The following is a 21,408-nucleotide window of genomic DNA, read 5'->3' on the forward strand; positions in this document are numbered from 1 at the left end:
GCCGCGTCCGCAGGGCCGGAGCTTCGCCGCCCGAGCCCGCCCCTGCGGCGCCAGGGCCCCGCCCCCCGACAGGCAGCGGCCAATGAACCGGCCCTGCCGCCTGCCTTTAAGAGCCGCGCACGCTCTCCCCGCCGCGGACGCGGCCGGCCTGGCGCCCCGACGGGGTTTCCATGGAGACCGAGGCTGGGCCCCGGCGGCCTAGCGGCGTTGCCATGGAGACAAGTCCCGGGCTGGGGCTCCGGAGCCCCGGCGCTCCGCCGCCTGAGGACCCCGCGGAGCCGCTGTGCGAGGCCGGAGCCGCGGGGGCGGCGGCACGCTGGGACCTGCGGAAACACTCTTTGCTCATCGTGATCGGTGATATCGGTACCGAGAGTCAGCTGAGGGCCGTGCGGGCCCACCTTGAACAAGGTGAGCCGCTGTCCTGGCTGTGCTTGAGGGCATCCTCCATCCCATGCTTCTCCGCCATCCGCGTGCGTCTGCGTTCTCCATCCCTAGGTTGCACTGAGTTCTGCGCTTCCTTTAATCCGAATCATTAGCCCCGGTCACCTGCATCTTTCACGTCGCGCGCCCATATCGTCTCTAGCTGCTAAACATCTCGCTTTCCCATCCCTCCCGCACACCCCACGGCGTTCCGCAATCTCCTTGAAGCGGAGGAGCTCGATCAGCCCCCGGGGGCCCCACTGGCCCCACTCCTCTCATTCGCAGTGTTTCCGGCCAAATATCCTGAGAGTCCTCACCATCCCCTGGAGTCCATGTTCCTACCTTAGTTTCTTCTTTGGGGTCCCTGAACAGGAACAGGGTTCTTTCGGGACGCCACGGACAAATCTTAAATCTCCTAGTGCCAGCGGTAAACCTAAGAGAGTGACCTTTGTGGCCACAGCTCCTCGGTCCTCACCTCCCTCTCCAGTGGCCTGTCTGTGGCGCAGTGCTGCGGAGCCACCTGCGGGTGGAAGCCAGCCTCGGAGGGGTGGAGGCAGGAGGGGGCATCGAAGGAGAGTCTAAATGCTATTTAGCTGTAAAGACCAGGAAGGCAGCCCCCAGGATCTGGGAACTGGCCCTTGAGTGTCACTTCTATCACAACTGGGCAACTGCAAGAAAATGACTACATACAAACTCATTAATGATCAGGTTTAGCCTAAACTCTGCCCTTGTCTCTCTGGCTGAGGCAAAGATCAAGAAAGGTACAGGATGGGAAAGAGACATGGGCAGCATCCACCTTTCTTTCTTTCTTTCTTTCTTTCTTTCTTTCTTCTTTCTTCTTTCTTCTTTCTTTCTTTTTTTAAGATTTTATTTATTTATCATGAGAGACACACAGAAAGAGGCAGAGACATAGGCAGAGGGAGAAGCAGGCTCCCTACAGGGAGCCTGACGTGGGACTTGATCCTAAGACCCTGGGATCATGACCTGGGCCAAAGGCAGATGTTCAACCACTGAGCCACCCAAGCACCCTAGCATCCACCTTTCTTAAAGACGTCAGTGTGGCTGATCATTATCCTCTCCCTGTCCTTACCCCTTCTATGAGCTTTGGAAGTATTCTGCTAAATCCACCTCCACTGACCTTACCTAGAGCCCTATTTCTTTTTCTCTCACAGGGATTCTCTCCTGGAACATTGACTTATCATCCTTTGACTTGAACCAACAATTGAGACTCTTCATTACCCGGCACCTCGCTCACTTCTCCTCAGAAGTCAAAGGTTAGTACTAGTGTCATTTGTCTCAGTTCTTTGGGTGAGGGCTGGTTACAGAAGCACAGATGTCTAGCCTCCCTGGCAGAGCTGGCTTTGTGGGAGGTTTGGGTTGGGCAGAAGGAAAGGACTCTTGAGGGGAAAGCTGCAAAGCTCCAAAGCTATCCTTGTATACCCAGTACCCTTTGCAGACAGATGGTATAATAGTGGAGGGAGCCTGGGAAGCAGAATTTCTACCTGAGAAGAGGGTGGTTTACGGACAGCTGTTGACATGTACTAAGGGAATTAGATCCTTCTCTTGAGTGATTAATCATCTCCCACACAAAAAATCCACTCTTTTTGTGTGCCTCTTTCTGTATATCCTAGCCTCCTTTTTTTATTTTTATTTTTTTATCCTAGCCTCCTTGCTTCCCTTTATAGAGACCTTTGAGTCCCCCAGTCACCTTCCCAGATCCTTGCTTAGCAACCTTTCCTTGGACTCCAGGTTTTAGGATTTCTGGTTGCTCCTTTGACTTTGGTTCAGCCAACAGATCTCCAGAGCATAGCAGAATCCTGGTACCAAAGGCTGATGAGCACCACCAAATCCAGGGTGGAAGCAGGGTCTCCTAGATTTGCTCCTACAAGAGCTAGTCACACTCTGAGGTTTGGCTCTGAGATCAGTTTGCAGGATTCAGTTTCCCATTCTGCTGGGTGGGAGAAATTGGTTAGAAATTTGAGAAAATATTTTAGGAGCTATCATTCCATCCATATCTGTGAGGAGACTGCAGAAAGTCCTATATCCCATTATAAAAGTGTTGGGCATCTGGTCATGATATCGGTATCATGCTGACACACCAATCCACGTCCTAGTGCCTTTATGAAATATAAAATCCAACCAACTCAACAGTCACTGCCACCAAGTGACTGACACTGTATGTTATACAGATGGTTCTCAATTATCCAGTGTAGTGGATAATCACCTCCCCTTCTCTTCATACTCCTCCTGCTAAGTGCCACAGCTTTAGTCATTTCCCTGATCACTGAGTCCTCTAGGGATGCTCCTAGAGAGAGGATATGAAAGAGTTAACATGACTAATGTTCCATTATCCTAGGAATATGTGCAGCATTTTAAAAAATGTGAAGCTGGCATCTCCTTGATGTGACTGGCTTCCTGTGAAGCTAGCCACTCGCTGCTTCGACACTGCATTATGTTTAGGATTATTTATTTCACGGCTTCCTACATTAGCACTGATGATTGAAAATCGACGGTTTTGCAATTTATTACTCCTAGGGTCTCTGGTGCAAGCTGGATAAGAGGATGACAGCAGGTGGAATTAATGAGTGAATTGAAATTTGGGGGGTATCTGCTGATGTTAACAATTCACACTGACTTCTCTAACTTTGTCCTCTGGACTACAGAAACTTAAGACTAGGCTGCTTTCTGGGATGGTGTAAGAATGAACAGAACTTAAACCAAAATGCTAGCCATTCTTCAGATTGACATGCGGGGATCCTTGGGAAGATACAAAGAGATGCATAGTTACCCTTAGGCATCTCCCAGAAATAAGCACTGATATGTAAATACCTACTTGGGACGCTTGGGTGGCTCAGCAGTTGAGCATCTATCTGCCTTTGACTCAAGGTGTGATCCCAGGTCCATTGATCGAGTCCCTCATCAGGCTCCCTGCAGGAGGGGAGCCTGCCTATGTCTCTGCCTTTCTCTCTGTGTCTCTCATGAATAAATAAATAAAATCTTAAAAAAAAAAAAAAACCACCTACTTGACCTTTTTTTAATCAAAGGGTTTTGCCATAGTGTCCCCCAGGAGCATAGGGCAATACTCCCAAGAACAGGGCTTCTTTTAGCATATTGATTTTTTTTTAGGTTTGGACATTTTCATGGTGGCCTGTCTATGTCCCTGGAGAACGGTGGAGAATTTCCTGGAAAAACCCACAGGGCTCAAGACAGCCACAGCCCCACCCCTGCTGGCTCCTCTTTCAGCTGTCCCCACAAACAACAGTCAGTCCAGAGCAGCTGCAGACACTGCCCCGCCCTCCTATTTGAAGAGAGGCAAGGGGAACCAGGCTGCTGGGGTGGGCTCAAGGGTATATAGTATGTTATGACTTAATCCTTTTGCCCACCCCATAGGCTTGGCCAATACCTTCTCACTTCTCAACCATGAGACAAAAAGCTGAGAAAGGTGACAAACATGTATCCTATGGTGTCAGGGCAAGTGCAATCATTCCTATCCACTATCCACTCCTCACTCCCTGGAACACAGAAACAGAAGGACCCACTGATGGAGAGTCAGTGGCCCAGCTCCTTCTAGTGGTCAAATCCGGTAAAGGCTTTACCAGGTGAATTTTGTGCCAGATAGACCCCTATGGTGACTTGGAATCTTCCTTTCTAAATCCTGCAGACAATCTGGAGCTTCTAAGCATTTTAAAACAAAGCCAGAAACTAATAGGACAGTGTAATACTGAGGTTTAAAAAAAATTCATTTATTTATCTAAGAGAGAAAGTATGTATGAGCAGGGGGAAGGGGAGAGGGAGAAGCAGACTCCCTGCTGAGTGAGGAGCCTGAAGCAGGGCTGGATCCCTGGAACTCTGAGATCATGACCTGAGCCAAAGGCAAACACTTAACCCACTGAGCCACCTAGATGCCCTGGAAAACTGAGTTTAAACAACACTCTGATACTTCTACTATTGGGTACCTATAGGAAAGGGAGAGACTTTCATAATTTATAAGTCATGATTGATTTTTTAAGACTCTAAAAAACACACTGAAGGACCAGTTTATAGGCCTTCTGTGTGACTCTTCCTTACCACTGATGTGCTCTGAAGGTGGTAGTTCTGTTACTTCTGCAAACAGGAAAGCCATTCTGTTTTTTTTTTTCCTTTTTAAGATTTTGTTTATTTATTCATGGGAGACACAGAGAGAAAGGCAGAGACACAGGCAGAGGGAGAAGCAGGCTTCCTGTGGGGAGCCTGATGTGGGTCTCGATCCTAGGACCCCGGGATCAGGACCTGAGCGGAGGCAGATGCTCAACCAGTGAGCCACCCAGGTGCCCCCATTCTGTTTTAATATAGTAGCTCATTGGCCCCTACAACTTGAGGTCTCCATTGCTATCTGAAATAGGAAAGCAGCAAATGTAAATAGTATTTTAAGGCCCTTCCTGCAGGCATCTCCAATTCTGGATTTACCTAAGAACTAAGGGTATGGCTAGAGTTGGTCTGGTCTGAGATTCTGATTTAGGATTTCCCTGATCATAAATCTTCCACAAAAGGAAGATAGACTTCTAATGGCATTTGTACAGTGAAGGCTTAGGATTCTAGGAATGGAGCACTTTTTCATCTTTTATGCCATTCATTCCTCCCTGCATTATTAGAGGATGGTATTAACATTATACTCATTTTTTATAGTCCAGGAAGCAAGCTTTCAGAGAGGTTAAGTGGCTTGTTTTACAGCATGATTAATAAAATGGTAGAGACAGGTCTCAAATCCAGGACTTCTGCTCACATTTTGTGTCTGAGCTCAGGCCTCTTTCCCTTTGGCATCTCACCATTTCAAGGCATCAGAGCCTAGGAGCACAGCAGGTGGAGGGTCAGTTGTGGTGAGTGGCTGTTCAGAGGATGAAGGCTGAAGGAAAACTTCAGTGTGAGTTGGAACCATGCCCAGGGTGTGACCCTTGGGGGGAGCAGCTGAGAAGAAGGGTGGGCTCTGCACTAGGCTGGGAAATGTGATTTTGTTCTCAAGCCAAATGTCTACTCAAGTTTCCCTCTTAACACACTCTAGAGAGCCCTAGAAAGCAGGTAGGAGATAGAAGGTTTGAGGTGGGGAGAAATAAGAAATATGAAGTCGCAGAAGGGAAGTGTTTTCCTTTTGTGATGCTCAGAACTCAGCCTGGTTTGTGTTGTGTATCTCTGCAGATGGCCTCCTCCATCCAAATGGGGCTGTTGCCATGTTGCTGCTTTGCATCTCCGGATCTGAGCAAGGATTCCTCCTCCTCTGTTCTCCCTCCTCCCCCCTCCCAGTTCTGGTGACTCAGCTCCTCCTCTCCTCTGGCTACAGTTAAGGGGGGGATGGAGGATGCTGAGTGCAGAGACTATTTTGGCTTCTCTGACCTTCAAAGGCAGCTCTTGGCAGTCTGGGGCAAGGGTGGGGCTGGTGCTGGGGTTTGAGTGGGTGGATGTCAATGTGTGGAAGACATTAGGGGTTGGCCAGGACTCCGATGGTTGGTGGAAGGGAAGAGGGCAAGGAAGGATTCTGTGGGAGCATGAGCATCACCAGGTTACACCTGTGTGCTAGAGCTCTCCCTTGGATTCTTTTGAGTCCTGAGACAGAGGTAGAGACTAGGAAACAGAGCCAACATTGGAAGGATTAAGATAGTATAAGAAAGAGATATCAGAGAGAAATAGAAAAGTACAGAAACAAGGAGAGCACAGGGACCCGATACCCCACAAAGTCATGAGATTTTTTTTTAACCCAAAGAGTACTTTATGTTGCACTTAATAATTGGCCTATAGTAATAAAATCTTGCTTGGGCCTGGGGCCCTGATGATCCTCCTCAGTCCCTGTTAACTCTTTCACTGAAAAGCAGAAAGCGCCCAGACTCTTTACATTCAATGACCCAAGAATTCCAAGTATGGCTACTGTGCCGTGTTGCATTGACATAGAACTACATGCAGCTCCCAGGGTCCCTGTGCCCCAACCCAAATGGGCTAGGGACCATGTGTCCACTCCAGAATTTCAACCTACCCTGCAATCTAAAATGAGACTTATTTCTCCTCCCCTGGTATCTGCAGCTGTGGCTCAGAAGCCCACATAGCTCAACACAGCCCCATCCCCAGCCTTCATCTCAAGCAGTCCCCCTCACTCTTCATTCTTGCAGTCCCTAGCCCCTCTGTCTCCAGTTCCTCCAGGAATTGAAGGTCATTCCCTGGGTCTGAGGGGAGAGGCGGCAGATGGTTCCTGAGGGAAGGGGGAGGGCCCAGGCAGCCCATACCTCCTGTATCCCTGCAGTGTGCCATAGCACAGGGCTTTGGTCTTTTGGCTGATGCTAAAAGAGTATTTCTTGACTAAACAGCGCTGGGGGTAGAAGAGCCCTGTGGGCCATTGGAGACCACCCAGGCTCTTTGAGATGCTAGACAACTCATCGGCCCCCCAGAGTCAAACAGAAGCACCGGCACACTGACATTATGAGGGCAAAGAAACAGTTAAGTCTCCAGTGCCTCGTCATGGACCAGCCCCTCTTCCCCGCCCAGGCACCGCCCTCCCCATCAAGCGCCCCCCCCACTCCCACCCCAAGTGCGGCAGACTCTTCCCTGAAGCTGCCGGCTGAGGCCGGAGCTGCAGCCTCCATGAGGGGCTCCCGCCCACACCCCAGGGTAAGAACCTAACCAGAGGGCTTTGCATGGGGGGCTGGGGGTTGCTGCAATAGGGGTAACGGGAAAAGGAGTTGTGATGCCTAATCTGGTGTGTTTGAAATTAGCCCAGCAGGATGGGCAAGGTGTGTGTGGGAACCGAGAGAGATGATGAACGGTACTTGCTGTGGGGTCAGCCTGGACCCAGGACCAGGTGGAGGCCAGTGGGGTCCGGGACTGTGACAGTCCACCTCTCAGGCTGGGCTGGGTTGAGAGACACTGGTCTAGGGGCAGCAGCAGAGGGTGGTGTCACTGGCTCTGCCTGGCAGGCCGCGGTGCTGGAGGAGTTTGAGGGTTATGTCTTTGAGCAAAGGCAGAAGAATCTGAAGGAAAGGCGGATGTTATGGGAATGCGCCTAATGGGAGGGTCTCTTCGTGTCAGCTGCTGGATTGCTCAGCTGCTCCTATGCTGAGGGTGAGCAGGAGAGCGAGTTTTTGCCAAGTAAGGGAAGGTGGGGGACACTGTGGGAAAAAAAAAGGGAAAAGAGGGTCATTGAGACGTGGCATGCGCCTCTTTGCAGACCAACCTATTTGCTGTGGGCTCCCCGCTTCCCATTTCCTGCAACCAGCTTGAGACCAGGATTCTAAGCCCCCGCTTTTGGCTCCCTCTGGAGATTGTGAGGCCACTCCGGAGATTGAGAGCATTCCCTCCCCAGCAGCTGCCCTGCATTCCCAGTCCTGTCAACCCCACAGGTTCCAAGTCTCAGCCCCACCCCCACCCAATCTCGGCTTCTCTTCCCAAGATGGGGGCTCTGGAACAGAGGCGCCAGTTTCTTCTCCCTCTCTGCGTCCCCCCCTTCTCACCCCCCATGCAGAGGCAGCCAAGAAAATGACTTGTCATGCTGGGGTGGGGGGTGGGGGCGGAGCTGGAGTCTGAGCTCAGCGCGCACACTCACACACACTCACACACTGCGGCATACTGCAGCTGCCCAAGCGGCCCCCCCTCCCCTTCTGCCTCACTGCGGAGACACCTGCCCTCCTGCCTGCTCAGCCTCAGCACCCCAGCCCACTTCCACCCCATCACTGGCCGAGGGGAAGTGCCCCCCCCCCAGAAGTCCTTTACATAGGAAAAGGAAAAACAAGTCAATTCCTTCAGTGGGATTGCTAGGGGGGCAGAAGAAATAGGGCTTTCTCCCAGACCTCAAGAGGAGAGGTGCAGAATATAGACCATGTAGTTGCCAGTCAGAATTGGAGAGCACATGGGTGAGAAATAGGGTCTTTTGCCAGGAAGAGAACAGGGATCAGAGAGGTCTAGTGGTTATACTGTGACTGTGGGGACTGTGAGGCATGGAGGGAGGAAGAGTAGTAGCTAGAAAGATCAGTCTGTACCGCAGATACTTCTCTTCAGACCCTCCTGGCTTCAGTGTGTGGCCCTGTGCTTATATGCTGTGGGGAGGGTAGGAATTGCCTATGTCTCTGACTGGCCTCCAGCTAGCCTGGCCCTTCCCTGAACCTTGATACCCCTCACCTGCCCAAGCCTTGCTCTGGACTGTCTCTGAGGTGGTGCTCATCCTCTGAACTGACCTCAAAGCTTCCCTCAGTTCCCAAGTTCATAGAAGAGAACCCTTGAACTCCTCCTGGGCCCCACCCACTGTCCCTGAGGTCATCATCCACAGCTGCAAGTGCAGGCCCCTGCTGCCAGAGCTGCTGGATCCTGGTGCTAGGGCTCTCCGTTTTAGCAAAGGCCCTGGTCCTAGGCCTCTCTAGTCCAAGCCCCAGGAAGAGGAGAGAGCTGGGTCCCAGAAGAGGGTGTAGGGGACAGATTATGAACTTTCCCACCAATATCTTCAAGGCGGCCCACTCCCCAGGCCATGTATTAAACTCTGTTTGCAAGGTAATTCCACGGGGCACTGCAGTTAGGAAGGGCAGCATCCTCCTTCTTTAGAATCTTTGAACCTGCCACATTCTTTCTTGGCTACACTGCTTGGTGTTTCCTGTGAGTCCGAAGAAGGGAAGTCGATAGGGGATTTGAGGCTGCCTTGTCTTTCTCTGTGGCCTGGGAAACACTGAGTCTCTCTTTCCTTGTTTCTTGTCTGCGGCCCCGCAACTCCAGTTTGTGGCCTGCCGCTGTCTCCATGGTAGAGGGCCCAGAGGAGAGGGGCAAGGAGGAGAGAAGAAACTGTTCACAAGGGGTGGGGCTTGGGGCCGTGGAGCAGGCCTCTCTTGCAGCTGGGAATATGGAGGTGGGGTGGGGAGAGGGAGCTGTGAAACCTTTGATGATTGTGTACATGTTTGTAAGTGCAGACTTGGCCTCTGCGGAAGTACAAAACAGAACGAGAAATTAGAGTCCTGTTTCTAATTGTAAAACCCCAAAGTTTTAGATAGATAGAAACCGAGTCTTTTGGAATGAGAATTCTGGCCTTGGATAGGGGATGGAAAGGGGGATGGGGAGTCTGTAGACATTGCAAAGAAGCATCTATGTCCTTATTTCCAGGCATTCTGCTGGCATGAAAGCCCAGGGCAGGGGCAGGCTAGTGAGAAGAGAGAGCTGAGAGGATCATGATCCCCAGAGCCCTCCCTCCGCTGAGCCCCCCATCCCCAGGCAGCACCAGGAGCTTAGTGCTCGAGAGGGACAAAAGCTTCTTGTCAATAGGGCAGCCTGAGGCAGAAGGTCCAGGCAGAGGGGGTGGGGGTACCAGACTGAGCAGGCAGAGGGTGTGGCAGATGAAGGGAGTGAGAAGACTGCCAGTGTGGGAGAGGGGAGGAGGAAACCCTGAAAGGGAAGGGCTGGAGGAGCCAGTTCCAGATCTTACTCAGCAGTATCCAAAGTGGCAGGATCTAAGCATAGCTGGGTTCTCGCCCCTCAGCCCGATTTTCTGATAGTACATTCTTTTCTCTCCTGCCCCACACAATGTCTCCCTTTCCGTCTATACCCACTCTCTTCAATACAAAATCCTACATCTCTCCCTCCCTCAGGCCAGAGGACCCTCTCCCACCAGAGTGAGATCCTAGAGACCATCATCCTGGTAAACCCCAGTGCCGAAAGCATCAGCTCTGAGGTAAGACCAGGGCCTGAGCCTTGCCACGAGAGCTTGCTGGAAGTGCTGTAACCCACCCCTGCCAGTACTACTGCTATAAGGCCAAGAATTCCTGGACTTGGCTTCAAACCATCTAAGCTGCCTTATGATCCCCAGCCCCACACTGGAGATGTTGTGGGCCTACCAGTGGGGAATGTGTCCTTGCAGTACTGAGGGGAAACAGGAACATCCAGTGCCCTTTCCCTGGGTTTCCTACATCTGTGACCACTCTTGTCTTTCCATTCTAGCTTCACCATCTCCTTAGCAGTCCATCAGCTCACAAACTACTGATCTTGAGTGGACAAAGTTTAGAGCCTGGAGGAGACCTCATCCTACAGAGTGGCACCTACTCTTATCAAAACTTTGCCCAGGTCCTTCACAACCCAGAGGTAAGTTCCACATCTGTGTATCTGGTAGGAATGGAATATGGAGAGGGATCCAAGAATGGGAAAAATCTCATGTTGCTTGACCAGAGGGAACTCTGGCAGAAAGGTAGGAGGAAATCCCCTCACGAAGAGGTGGAGACTAACAGATTGAATCTAAGGTTAAGACAAACCCCAGGTTTCTACCTGGCCTAATCAGCCTTTCATCTCCCATTCTTCTAGATTGCCCAATTGCTCAGCAATAGAGACCCTGGGATCCAGGCCTTCCTCACTGTTTCCTGCTTAGGGGAGGGTGATTGGAGCCACCTGGGACTATCCAGTTCCCAAGAGACCCTGCACCTTCGACTAAACCCTGAGCCCACACTGCCCACCATGGATGGTGTGGCTGAGTTCTCCGAATATGTCTCTGAGACTGTGGATGTGCCATCTCCCTTTGACCTGCTAGAGCCCCCCACCTCAGGGGGCTTCCTCAAGCTCTCCAAACCTTGCTGCTACATCTTCCCTGGTGGCCGCGGAGACTCTGCCCTCTTTGCCGTCAACGGTTTCAACATCTTGGTGGATGGTGGTTCTGATCGCAAGTCCTGCTTCTGGAAGCTGGTGCGGCACCTGGACCGCATTGACTCAGTGCTGCTCACACACATCGGGGCAGACAACCTGCCAGGTATCAATGGACTCCTACAGCGCAAAGTGGCAGAATTGGAGGAGGAGCAGTCCCAGGGCTCTAGCAGCTACAGTGACTGGGTGAAGAACCTCATCTCCCCTGAGCTTGGAGTTGTTTTCTTCAATGTGCCGGATAAACTGAGGCTGCCTGATGCCTCCCGGAAAGCCAAGCGCAGCATTGAGGAGGCCTGCCTCACTCTGCAACACCTAAACCGTCTGGGCATCCAGGCTGAACCTCTATATCGTGTGGTCAGCAACACCATTGAGCCACTGACCCTCTTCCATAAGATGGGTGTGGGCCGGCTGGACATGTATGTCCTCAATCCTGTCAAGGACAGCAAGGAGATGCAGTTTCTCATGCAAAAGTGGGCAGGCAATAGTAAAGCTAAGACAGGCATTGTGCTAGCTAATGGGAAAGAGGCTGAGATCTCCGTGCCCTACCTGACCTCTATCACTGCTCTAGTGGTCTGGCTACCAGCCAACCCCACTGAGAAAATTGTACGTGTGCTTTTTCCAGGGAATGCTCCCCAGAACAAGATCTTGGAAGGCCTGGAAAAGCTTCGGCACCTGGACTTCCTGCGGTACCCTGTGGCTACACAAAAGGACTTAGCCTCTGGTGCTGTGCCTGCCAATCTCAAACCTAGCAAAATCAAACAGCGGGCTGACAGCAAGGAGAGCCTCAAGGCCACCGCCAAGACAGCTGTGAGCAAGCTGGCCAAACGGGAGGAGGTGGCCGAAGAGGGAGCCAAGGAAGCCCGCTCAGAACTGGCCAAGGAGTTAGCCAAAACAGAGAAAAAAGTAAAAGAGTCATCTGAGAAGCCCCCAGAGAAGCCTGCCAAGCCTGAGAGGGTGAGGACAGAGTCGAGTGAGGCACTGAAGGCAGAGAAGCGAAAACTGATAAAAGACAAAGTGGGGAAGAAGCACCTGAAAGAAAAGATATCAAAGTTGGAAGAGAAAAAAGACAAAGAGAAAAAAGAGATCAAGAAGGAGAGGAAGGAGCTCAAGAAGGATGAAGGAAGGAAGGAGGAGAAGAAGGATGCCAAGAAGGAAGAGAAGAGGAAAGATACTAAACCTGAGGTCAAGAAAATTTCCAAGCCAGACCTGAAGCCCTTTACCCCTGAGGTGCGTAAGACCCTGTACAAAGCCAAGGCCCCTGGCAGGGTCAAAATGGACAAGAGTCGGGTTGCCCGTGCAGAGAAGGAGCTGTCCTCTGAGCCCCGGACACCCCCAGCCCAGAAGGGGGCTGCACCACCCTCAACAGTCAGTGGGCACAGGGAGCTAGCTCTGTCTTCACCAGAGGACCTCACACAGGACTTTGAGGAGATGAAGCGTGAGGAGAGGGGGTTGCTGGCTGAACAAAGGGACACAGGACTAGGGGAGAAACCACTCCCTCCAGACACTGCAGAGGAGGGACCCCCACGTACAACTGGCCAGGGGATACCACCTTCTGTCCCAGGGCTGGAACAAGAAGAGCTTATAATGAAGGAGAGAGAGGTTGTCCCAGACATCCCTGAAGAACAAGGTGGCAAGGATAGAGGCCCAGACTCAGGGGCTGAGACAGAGGAAGAGAAAGATACCTGGGAGGAAAAGAAGCCAAAGGAAGCAGAGGTGCTCCCTGATAGAACAGAAGCTAGAGAGGAAAGTGAACCCGAGGTAAAGGAGGATGTGATAGAGAAAGCTGAGTTAGAAGAAATGGAGGAGTTGCACCCTTCAGATGAGGAGGAAGAGGAAGAGACGAAGGCTGAAGATTTTTACCAAAAACATATGCAGGAAGCCTTGAAGGCAACTCCAAGGGGCAGGGAGGCCCTTGGGGGCCGGGAGGTAGGACTCCAGGGCAAGGCTCCTGAAAAGGAGACCTCATCATTCCTAAGCAGTCTGGCCACACCTGCAGGAGCCACTGAGCATGTCTCTTACATCCAGGATGAAACAATCCCTGGCTACTCAGAGACAGAGCAGACCATCTCAGATGAGGAGATTCATGATGAGCCAGAGGAGCGCCCAGCTCCGCCTAGATTTCCTACAAGTACATATGACCTCCCTGGGCCTGATGGTCCTGGCCCCTTTGAGGCTAGCCAGCCTACGGACAGTGCTGTTCCTGCCACCTCCAGCAAAGGCTATGGAGCACCAGAGACTGAACTCACCTACCCCCCCAACATGGTGGCTGCCCCTTTGGCTGAAGAGGAACACGTGTCCTCGGCCACCTCAATCACTGAGTGCGACAAGCTTTCTTCCTTTGCCACATCTGTGGCTGAAGATCAGTCTGTGGCTTCACTCACAGCTCCCCAGACAGAGGAGACAGGCAAGAGCTCCTTGCTGCTTGACACAGTCACAAGCATCCCCTCATCCCGCACTGAAGCCACTCAGGGCTTGGATTATGTGCCATCAGCTGGTACTATCTCACCCACCTCCTCACTGGAAGAAGACAAAGGCTTCAAATCACCACCCTGTGAGGATTTCTCTGTGACTGGGGAGTCAGAGAAGAAAGGAGAGATTCTAGGGAGAGGCTTGCCTGGAGAGAAAGCCGTGGAAGAGGAAGAGGAGGAGACCACAAATGTAGAGATGTCTGAGAAACTTCCCAGTCAATATGGAGTCCCAATATTTGGTGCCCCTGGGCATACTCTACATCCAGGGGAACCAGTCCTTGGAGAAGCAGAGGAACGCTGCCTCAGCCCAGATGATAGCACGGTGAAGATGGCCTCGCCTCCACCATCTGGCCCACCAAGTGCCACCCACACACCCTTTCATCAGTCCCCAGTGGAAGAAAAGTCTGAGCCCCAAGACTTTCAGGAAGCAGGCTCCTGGGAAGGAACTAGATGTACACTAGGTGTGGGTAAGGAAGATGCTACAGAGCAGATAGTTAAGCCAGGGCCTAAAGAGGTCACACTAGTGGAGGAGGTTAAGATACCTCCTCCCAGGAGCCCCCATGCCCAGGAAGCACCTGTCAGCATTGTTGGGGGACATACAGGCTGTACTATCCAACTGTTGCCAGAACAGGACAAAGCAATAGTCTTTGAGACTGTGGAGGCAGGAGAGCCCACAGGCCCAATTCTGGGAACAGAAGTCCTTCCCAGAGATTTGAGAACATCACTGCAAGAACCTGGTGAAACTCAGAAAGGTGAGGTGCTCCAATTTCCTGACCAAAGCCTCTCCCCTGAAGATGCAGAGTCCGTGTCTGTACTCAGTGTGGTCTCTCCAGACACAGGCAACCAAGAAGCCACCCCCAGGTCTGCCTGTGGCCTGACAGAGCAGCACCTACACAAAGGCCTTTGGCCAGAGGTATCTCCAGAAGACACCCAGTCACTTTCTCTCTCAGAAGAGAGTCCCAGCAAGGAGACCTCTCTGGATATCTCTTCTAAGCAGCTCTCTCCAGAAAGCCTTGGCACCCTCCAGTTTGGGGAACTAAGCCTTGGAAAGGAAGAAAAGGGGCCTCTGATGCAGGCTGAGGACATCTCTCACCACCTAGTGCCTGCATCTATTCCAGAACCCTGTGCAGCCACAGTGTTGCCTCCCACAGATGAGACCACTGCTTTGGCAGGCATCACAGATCATAGCCCTGATGGAAAATTACCCACCCGCCCCCCCTTCTTTCATTCTACATTGTTGGGAGATGGGAAGCACTCTCCTGGTGTGATCACAAGCCCTGGTGAGCACATTCTGACACCTGATAGCTCCCTCACCAAGAGTTCTGAATCTTTGCCAAGCCCTGCCATGGAGGGCATTGCCATGGAGTGGGAAAGTAAAGCTCCAGAGTTGAAAGACAGAACACCAGACCAGAGGGACAAGGCACCTGAACCAAAAGATGAAGTCTTACAGCAGGACAAAACTCTGGAGCAGAAGGATATTTTTGTAGAGCAAAAGGATACGACCATTGGTCAGAAAGATAAGGCTCTGGAAGAAAAGAACAAGGCCATAGAACAGCAGGATAAGGCTTTAGAACAAAAAGGCAGAGACTTAGAACAAAGGGACACAGTCCTCCTGGAACAGAAAGACAAGGCCCTGGAACTAAAAGATGAACACTTAGAACAAAAAGACAAGGTTCTGGCAGAGGAGGACAAGATCCCAGAAGAAAAAGATGAAACTTTAGAACAAAAAGTCAGAGATATTGAATACAAAGATAAGACTCCAGAGGACAAGGTCCCTGAACTGAAGGGCAAGGCCTTAGGACAGACAGATGAAGTCCTTGAACAAAAGGACAAGGCTCATGCACTGAAGGATAAGACTTTAGAACAAAAAGACATAGACTTGGAACAAAAAGGCAAGGCTCAAGGACAGGAGGATGAGGCCTTGGAAAAGAAGGATGAGGCCTTAGAACAAAAATACTGGGCCTTAGGACAGAAAGATGAAGCCCTGGAACCAAACATTAAGGCTGTTGAACAGAAAGATAAAGCTTTGGAGGACAAGGACAAAACTCAGGAGCAGGCGAGCCCAGTGCAGGAGGATAAAACCATGAAACCAAAGGAGAAGGTCCTAGAGGAAAAATCTCCAGAAAAAGCTGAGGCTGTCCAACAGAAGGAAGAAGCTGTGCTAGAGAAGACCAAAGCTCTGGGTCTAGAAGAGAGCCCAGTGCAGGACAAGGTCCAGGATCAGGAAGAGAAGTACTGGAAGGAGCAGGGTGTGGTCCAGGAGTGGCAAGAAACCTCTCCGTCCAGAGGGGAGCCAGCTGGAGAACAGAAGGAGCCTGCCCAGACATGGGAGGACACATCTCCTGAGCAGGAGGACAGGTACTGGAGGAGCAGAGAGGATGTGGGCCTGGAACAGGACACGTACTGGAGGGACCTGAGCTGTGAGCGCAAGGTCTGGTTTCCTCATGAGTTGGATGGCCAGGGTGCCCGGCCACGGTACACAGAAGAGCGGGAGAGCACTTTCCTTGATGAAGGACCAGATGATGAACAAGAAGTGCCCCCATTGGAGCACACGCCCCAGAGCCCCTGGGTCTCAGACTTCAAGGGTTTCCAGGAGCCCTCACCACAGAAGGGGCTGGAAGTGGAGCGCTGGCTTGCTGAGTCACCAGTTGGGCTGCCACCAGAGGAAGAGGACAAGCTGACCCGCTCCCCTTTTGAGATCATCTCTCCTCCAGCCTCCCCACCTGAGATGGTTGGACAGAGGGTTCCTCCAGCCCCGGGACAAGAAAGCCCTATCGCAGAGTCTGAGCCCATGCCATCCATGAGGACTGAACCCGCCACCCCCTCGTGGCTGGCTGACATCCCACCATGGGTACCCAAGGACAGACCCCTGCCCCCTGTACCCCTCTCCCCAGCTCCAGCTCCTCCCACACCTGCCCCAGAACCACACACTCCTGCGCCCTTCTCCTGGGGCACAAATGAGTATGACAGTGTGGTGGCTGCAGTGCAGGAGGCAGCAGCTGAGTTGGAAGGTGGGCCATATTCTCCCTTGGGGAAGGACTACCGCAAGGCTGAAGGGGAAAGGGAGGAAGAAGGTGGAGCTGGAGTTCCTGGCAGCAGCCCTCAAAGCTCCAAGGTCCCAGAAGCCATCGAGAGCCATGCCACCAAGGAGCCTGAGCAGATGGAGCCTGAGCAGAGAGAACCCACACCCTATCCTGATGAGAGAAGTTTTCAGTATGCAGACATCTATGAGCAGATGATGCTTACTGGGCTTGGCCCTGCATGCCCCACTAGAGAGCCTCCACTTGGAGCAGCTGGGGATTGGCCCCCACGCATCTCAGCCAAGGAGGAGGCTGCTGGCCGAAACCCATCTGCAGAGAAGGAACTTTCATCCCCTGTCTCGCCCAAGAGTCTCCAATCTGACACTCCAACCTTTAGCTATGCAGCACTGGCAGGACCCACTTTACCCCCCAGGCAGGAGCCTGAGCCAGGGCCAAGTGTGGAGCCCAGCCTTACCCCACCTGCAGTGCCCCCCCGTGTTCCTATCCCCCTGAGCAAAGGCCCAAGCCCCCCTCTGAATGGTAATATCCTGAGCTGTAGCCCAGATAGGAGAACCCCATCTCCCAAGGAGTCAGGCCAGGGTCACTGGGATGACAGCACTAGTGACTCAGAGCTGGAGAAGGGAGCTCGGGAACAGCCAGAGAAAGAGCCCCAGTCCCCAAGTCCCCCTCACCCCATTTCTGCAGGGCCCCCCACATTGTGGCCTGAAAGTGAGGCACATGCCAGCCCTACCTTGGACTCACACCTGGGTCCTGCCCGACCCAGCCTGGACTTCCCTGCTTCAGCCTTTGGTTTCTCCTCATTGCAGCCAGCTCCCCCACAGCTGCCCTCTCCTGCTGAACCCCGCTCGGCACCCTGTGGCTCCCTCGCCTTCTCTGGGGACAGAGCTCTGGCTCTGGCTCCAGGGCCCCCCACCAGAGTCCGGCATGATGAATACCTAGAAGTGACCAAGGCCCCCAGCCTGGACTCTTCACTGCCCCAGCTCCCATCACCCAGCTCTCCTGGGGCCCCTCTCCTCTCTAGTCTGCCACGACCTGCTTCACCAGTCCTGTCTGAAGGCTCCTCCTCTGAAGCCACCACACCTGTGATTTCAAGTGTGGCTGAACACTTCCCTCCTGGCCTGGAGGCTGCAGAACGGGGCTCTGGAGAGCTGGTACCAGGAATGGAACCAGCTGCCCACAGCCTCTGGGACGTCACTCCTCTGAGCCCAGCACCTCCAGCTTCACTGGACTTGGCCCCAGCTCCAGCTCCAAGCTTGCCTGGAGACGTGGATGATAGCACTCTGCCCTGTCGCCTGGAATGCACAGGAGCCCCCACCAAGATGCCAAGCCCTTCCCAGAGTCCCTCTGCGGATTGTGCTACCAATGGCCCTGAAACCAGCCCTAAACCCCCAGGCCCTGCCCTGGCCAAGGCTGAGGAAGAAGCAGTTGAGACCTGCCCTGCCTGGGAACGTGGGGACTGGCCTGAGGGAGCCGAGAGGAGTTCCCGGCCTGACACACTGCTTTCCCCTGAGCAGCCACTGTGCCCAGGAGGGGCTTCTGGAGGCCAACCCAGAAGTGTCTCCCCTGAGACTGAGGCTGGGCCCCAAGGATGTGCTGCTGAGCCCCGGCCCCACCCTGAGGAACTCTCCCCATCCTTTCTGAACCCACCTCTGTCCCGATCCACAGATGAAGGTGACCTCTCAACTGAAGAAGCTCGGCTAATTGGGAAAGGGGGGCGGCGCCGGGCAGGGGGCCCAGGGACCACAGGGGGTCCATGCCCTGTGGCTGATGAGACACCTCCAACATCAGCCAGTGACTCAGGCTCCTCACAATCAGATTCTGATGTTCCACCAGAAACTGAGGAGTGTCCATCCATCACAGCTGAGGCAGCCCTCGACTCAGATGAAGATGGGGACTTCCTGCCTGTGGACAAAGCTGGGGGGGTCAGTGGAACTCACCATCCCAGGCCTGGCCATGACCCACCCCCTATCCCTCAACCAGACCCTCGCCCATCCCCTCCTCGCCCTGATGTGTGCATGGCTGACCCTGAGGGGCTCAGTTCAGAATCTGGAAGGGTAGAAAAGCTACGGGAGAAGGAGAAGGCACAGGGGAGAGTAGGGCGCAGGGCCCCTAGCAGAGCCAAGCCAGCATCTCCTGCCCGGCGTCTGGATCTTCGGGGAAAACGCTCACCCACTCCTGGTAAAGGGCCTGCAGATCGCGCATCCCGGGTCCCACCCCGACCACGCAGCACTCCAAGCCAGGTCACCCCAGCAGAAGAAAAGGATGGACACAGCCCTATGTCCAAAGGCCTAGTCAATGGACTCAAAACAGGACCAGGTAAGTATAACATGAACAGTGGGAGAGACGGTGGGTTGAGGTTGGGTGTGGCTGGTCAGAGACTCCAGGAGTAGGAGGGATTGTGGAAGGAAGAAGATTGCTAAAAGTGTTCTCTACTTTACCTCTCCAATGAGTCCTGGCTTGTCTCTACAGCAGCCTTGGGTTCCAAGGGCGGCTCTGGCCCTCCTGTATACGTGGATCTCGCCTATATCCCGAATCATTGTAGTGGCAAGACTGCTGACCTTGACTTCTTTCGTCGAGTGCGTGCATCCTACTATGTGGTCAGTGGGAATGACCCTGTCAATGGCGAGCCGAGCCGGGCTGTGCTGGATGCACTGCTGGAGGGCAAGGCCCAGTGGGGGGAGAATCTTCAGGTGAGTGGCAAGGGATGCCAAAGAGGAGGCCTAGTTAAAGCTTACTTAGAGGCAATGGTGGAACACAATCTCTATTCATAAAAGGACTGAACCTTTACTATGGGCAGTGGGACTACTTCCTAGACCATCAGGCATGATGTCCCATCCTCCTCACTTCCTTTCACGTTGTCACATCAGGCATTTCTTATCTCCCTCCTAGGTGACTCTAATCCCTACTCATGACACAGAGGTGACTCGTGAGTGGTACCAGCAGACTCATGAGCAGCAGCAACAACTGAACGTCCTAGTCCTGGCCAGCAGCAGCACCGTGGTCATGCAGGATGAGTCCTTCCCAGCCTGCAAGATTGAGTTCTGAAAGAACCATTCTCCTTTCCCCAAGGATCTGCTCCCCCAGCTCCCTTAGAGAATGGCTATTGCTGAGTCCTTTGGGGTTGAGGGACATGGGAGCTGGGGTGGGGGAGACAGGGGACAGGATGTCTTATTGTGGGAACTTGGGCTGGGCTAAATAGAGGGGTTGACCCTCCCCCTCATCCATACCCGAGAGGAGTTTCAAAACCAAAGGCAACAGGGAGAGGATAGGAGGGTACAAAATTAGGATAGGAGATCATCTTATGCCTGAGAACCCTGGAGTAACACCCTCTCCTAACACTACCAAGTGTTAGAATTGGATGGGGAGTAAGGATGGGTCTCAGCAACCTACTCCCTCATGGAGGGAGATCATATCCCCAACCCAGGGACCTCTTTATTTATTTAGCATCCTAAGGAAGGATCTCCAGTAGTAATTTATGTGACCTGGGGGCAGGATTCTGTCAGTGAGGTGCCCAGAGCTGCGCCCTTTCCTCCATTTCCCATTCTCTTACCCACCAGGGTCTGGGTTCCAGCAGGGGTCTAGGGGTATGCCGCTGCTACACTGTCCCACTGCTTCCCTCCATATCTGAATGTCTCAATCCAAAACTTGAAGCTCTTTTGACCAATAGACTGGTGAGAGAAGAAAGTTGCTTATCCTTCCAGCCCCTGCTTCATACCATTCACATCCCAGAGCTGTGCCCAGACCAGGCCTATTGGGCAGCACAAAGGGGCAAGGAGAGCCCAGCCCCAATCCCAGAATTCTTCCAAGCTCCCTGACCTTTTGAAGTTTTCACCCACCCATTCCAAGTATCCTCATCCCTTTTCATCCCCTTGCTTGGCTTCTCTGCATGTGGTCATCTGCTGTGGCCTGGTGTGTAATGGGTTAAAAATAAGCCACTGCCTGACATCCCAACATTTGACACCCTAGCAATGTGTGACTCCCCCAACATTCCACTATGCCATCCTGCAGCTGAAATGGGAACACTGGCTGCCTTTCCAGCCCCAAACTCTTGGACAGAGGATCTGGGAGGTAGAGGCCATGCCAGAGAACTTGGGGAAAATGAGAGGGAGGAAGGGAAGAAGGAGACGAAGCTGAGCTAAAGCTGACCTCCTACTGAGTAAGATGAAAACAGGCTGAAAAACCACCCCAGGAGAGGACCTCTCCCCAAGCAAGCCAATGAGCAGCCCTGCCAGACTACTACCAGACTGAGAAATCCAGACGCTTGTCAGGGCTCGGCTTCTCTGCCAAATGACTGTGTGGAAACCAAAATGAGCCGGCCTGTGTTCTTCCTAGCTCCCACCCTCCCCGTGCCGCTGTGCTCTGCTCCTCCCCACACTTCCCTGCTATAGTTCCCAGCTGCTGTAATGGAGCCGCCTCCAACTCTAACAATAAAATCAAGTTCATTACAGATGCTGTGGTGCTGCTTAGGCTTTTTCTGACTCTACACATTGCTTAGTTGCTGGGCCTTGGCTTCTACCTCTCTGCTTCTCCCAGCATTGTCATTTATCTCAATGTCTTTGAAAACTGGAAGCAACTCCAGGACCTAGGGAAGCCAAAAAACAGGATGGATGAAGGGAGAAAAAGATATGGGGAGCCAGCATAATTTCTGAAAATGAGAACACTGGAGTATGAGGAAGAGGGACCTAGAGTGGGGAGATACATTTGGTTTGGGGGGGGGGAAGAGGGGCAGGGGTTCTGGGAAGAGAATCAGCATACTTTGGGGTTAAGAGCTGTGGACTGAACAACCAGCATTAGATACCCCGGGTAAGGGAACACCAAAGAGGCAAAGAGTTGAGAAGCCCTAAGAGATCCAGAGCCTG

The 21,408-nt window shown here is 52.8% G+C and overlaps 1 protein-coding gene across 1 annotated transcript; it reads left to right on the forward strand.

The window, feature by feature from the left end:
* Window positions 1-155: 155 nt before the first annotated feature.
* MAP1A (microtubule associated protein 1A) lies at window positions 156-20,996 on the forward strand. Its single transcript, XM_077880827.1, has 7 exons — window positions 156-408; window positions 1,593-1,694; window positions 10,002-10,084; window positions 10,351-10,491; window positions 10,708-18,865; window positions 19,019-19,239; window positions 19,439-20,996. The coding sequence occupies exons 1-7, from the start codon at window positions 171-173 to the stop codon at window positions 19,592-19,594; spliced, it is 9,099 nt and encodes a 3,032-aa protein (XP_077736953.1). The 5' UTR covers window positions 156-170; the 3' UTR covers window positions 19,595-20,996.
* The last annotated feature ends 412 nt before the right edge of the window (window positions 20,997-21,408 follow it).

The sequence above is a fragment of the Canis aureus genome, chromosome 32 (genome assembly GCF_053574225.1).
Source record: "Canis aureus isolate CA01 chromosome 32, VMU_Caureus_v.1.0, whole genome shotgun sequence".
Lineage (NCBI taxonomy): Eukaryota > Metazoa > Chordata > Mammalia > Carnivora > Canidae > Canis > Canis aureus.

What these genes read in the sequence shown, in the direction of transcription:
- MAP1A (XM_077880827.1), top strand. Translation starts at nt 171, where the DNA reads ATGGAGACCGAGGCTGGGCCCCGGCGGCCTAGCGGCGTTGCCATGGAG. An exon ending in GCGGGCCCACCTTGAACAAG is followed by an intron (nt 409 to 1,592) that starts GTGAGCCGCTGT and finishes TTTCTCTCACAG; the next exon opens with GGATTCTCTCCTGGAACATT. An exon ending in AGGTCCTTCACAACCCAGAG is followed by an intron (nt 10,492 to 10,707) that starts GTAAGTTCCACA and finishes CCATTCTTCTAG; the next exon opens with ATTGCCCAATTGCTCAGCAA.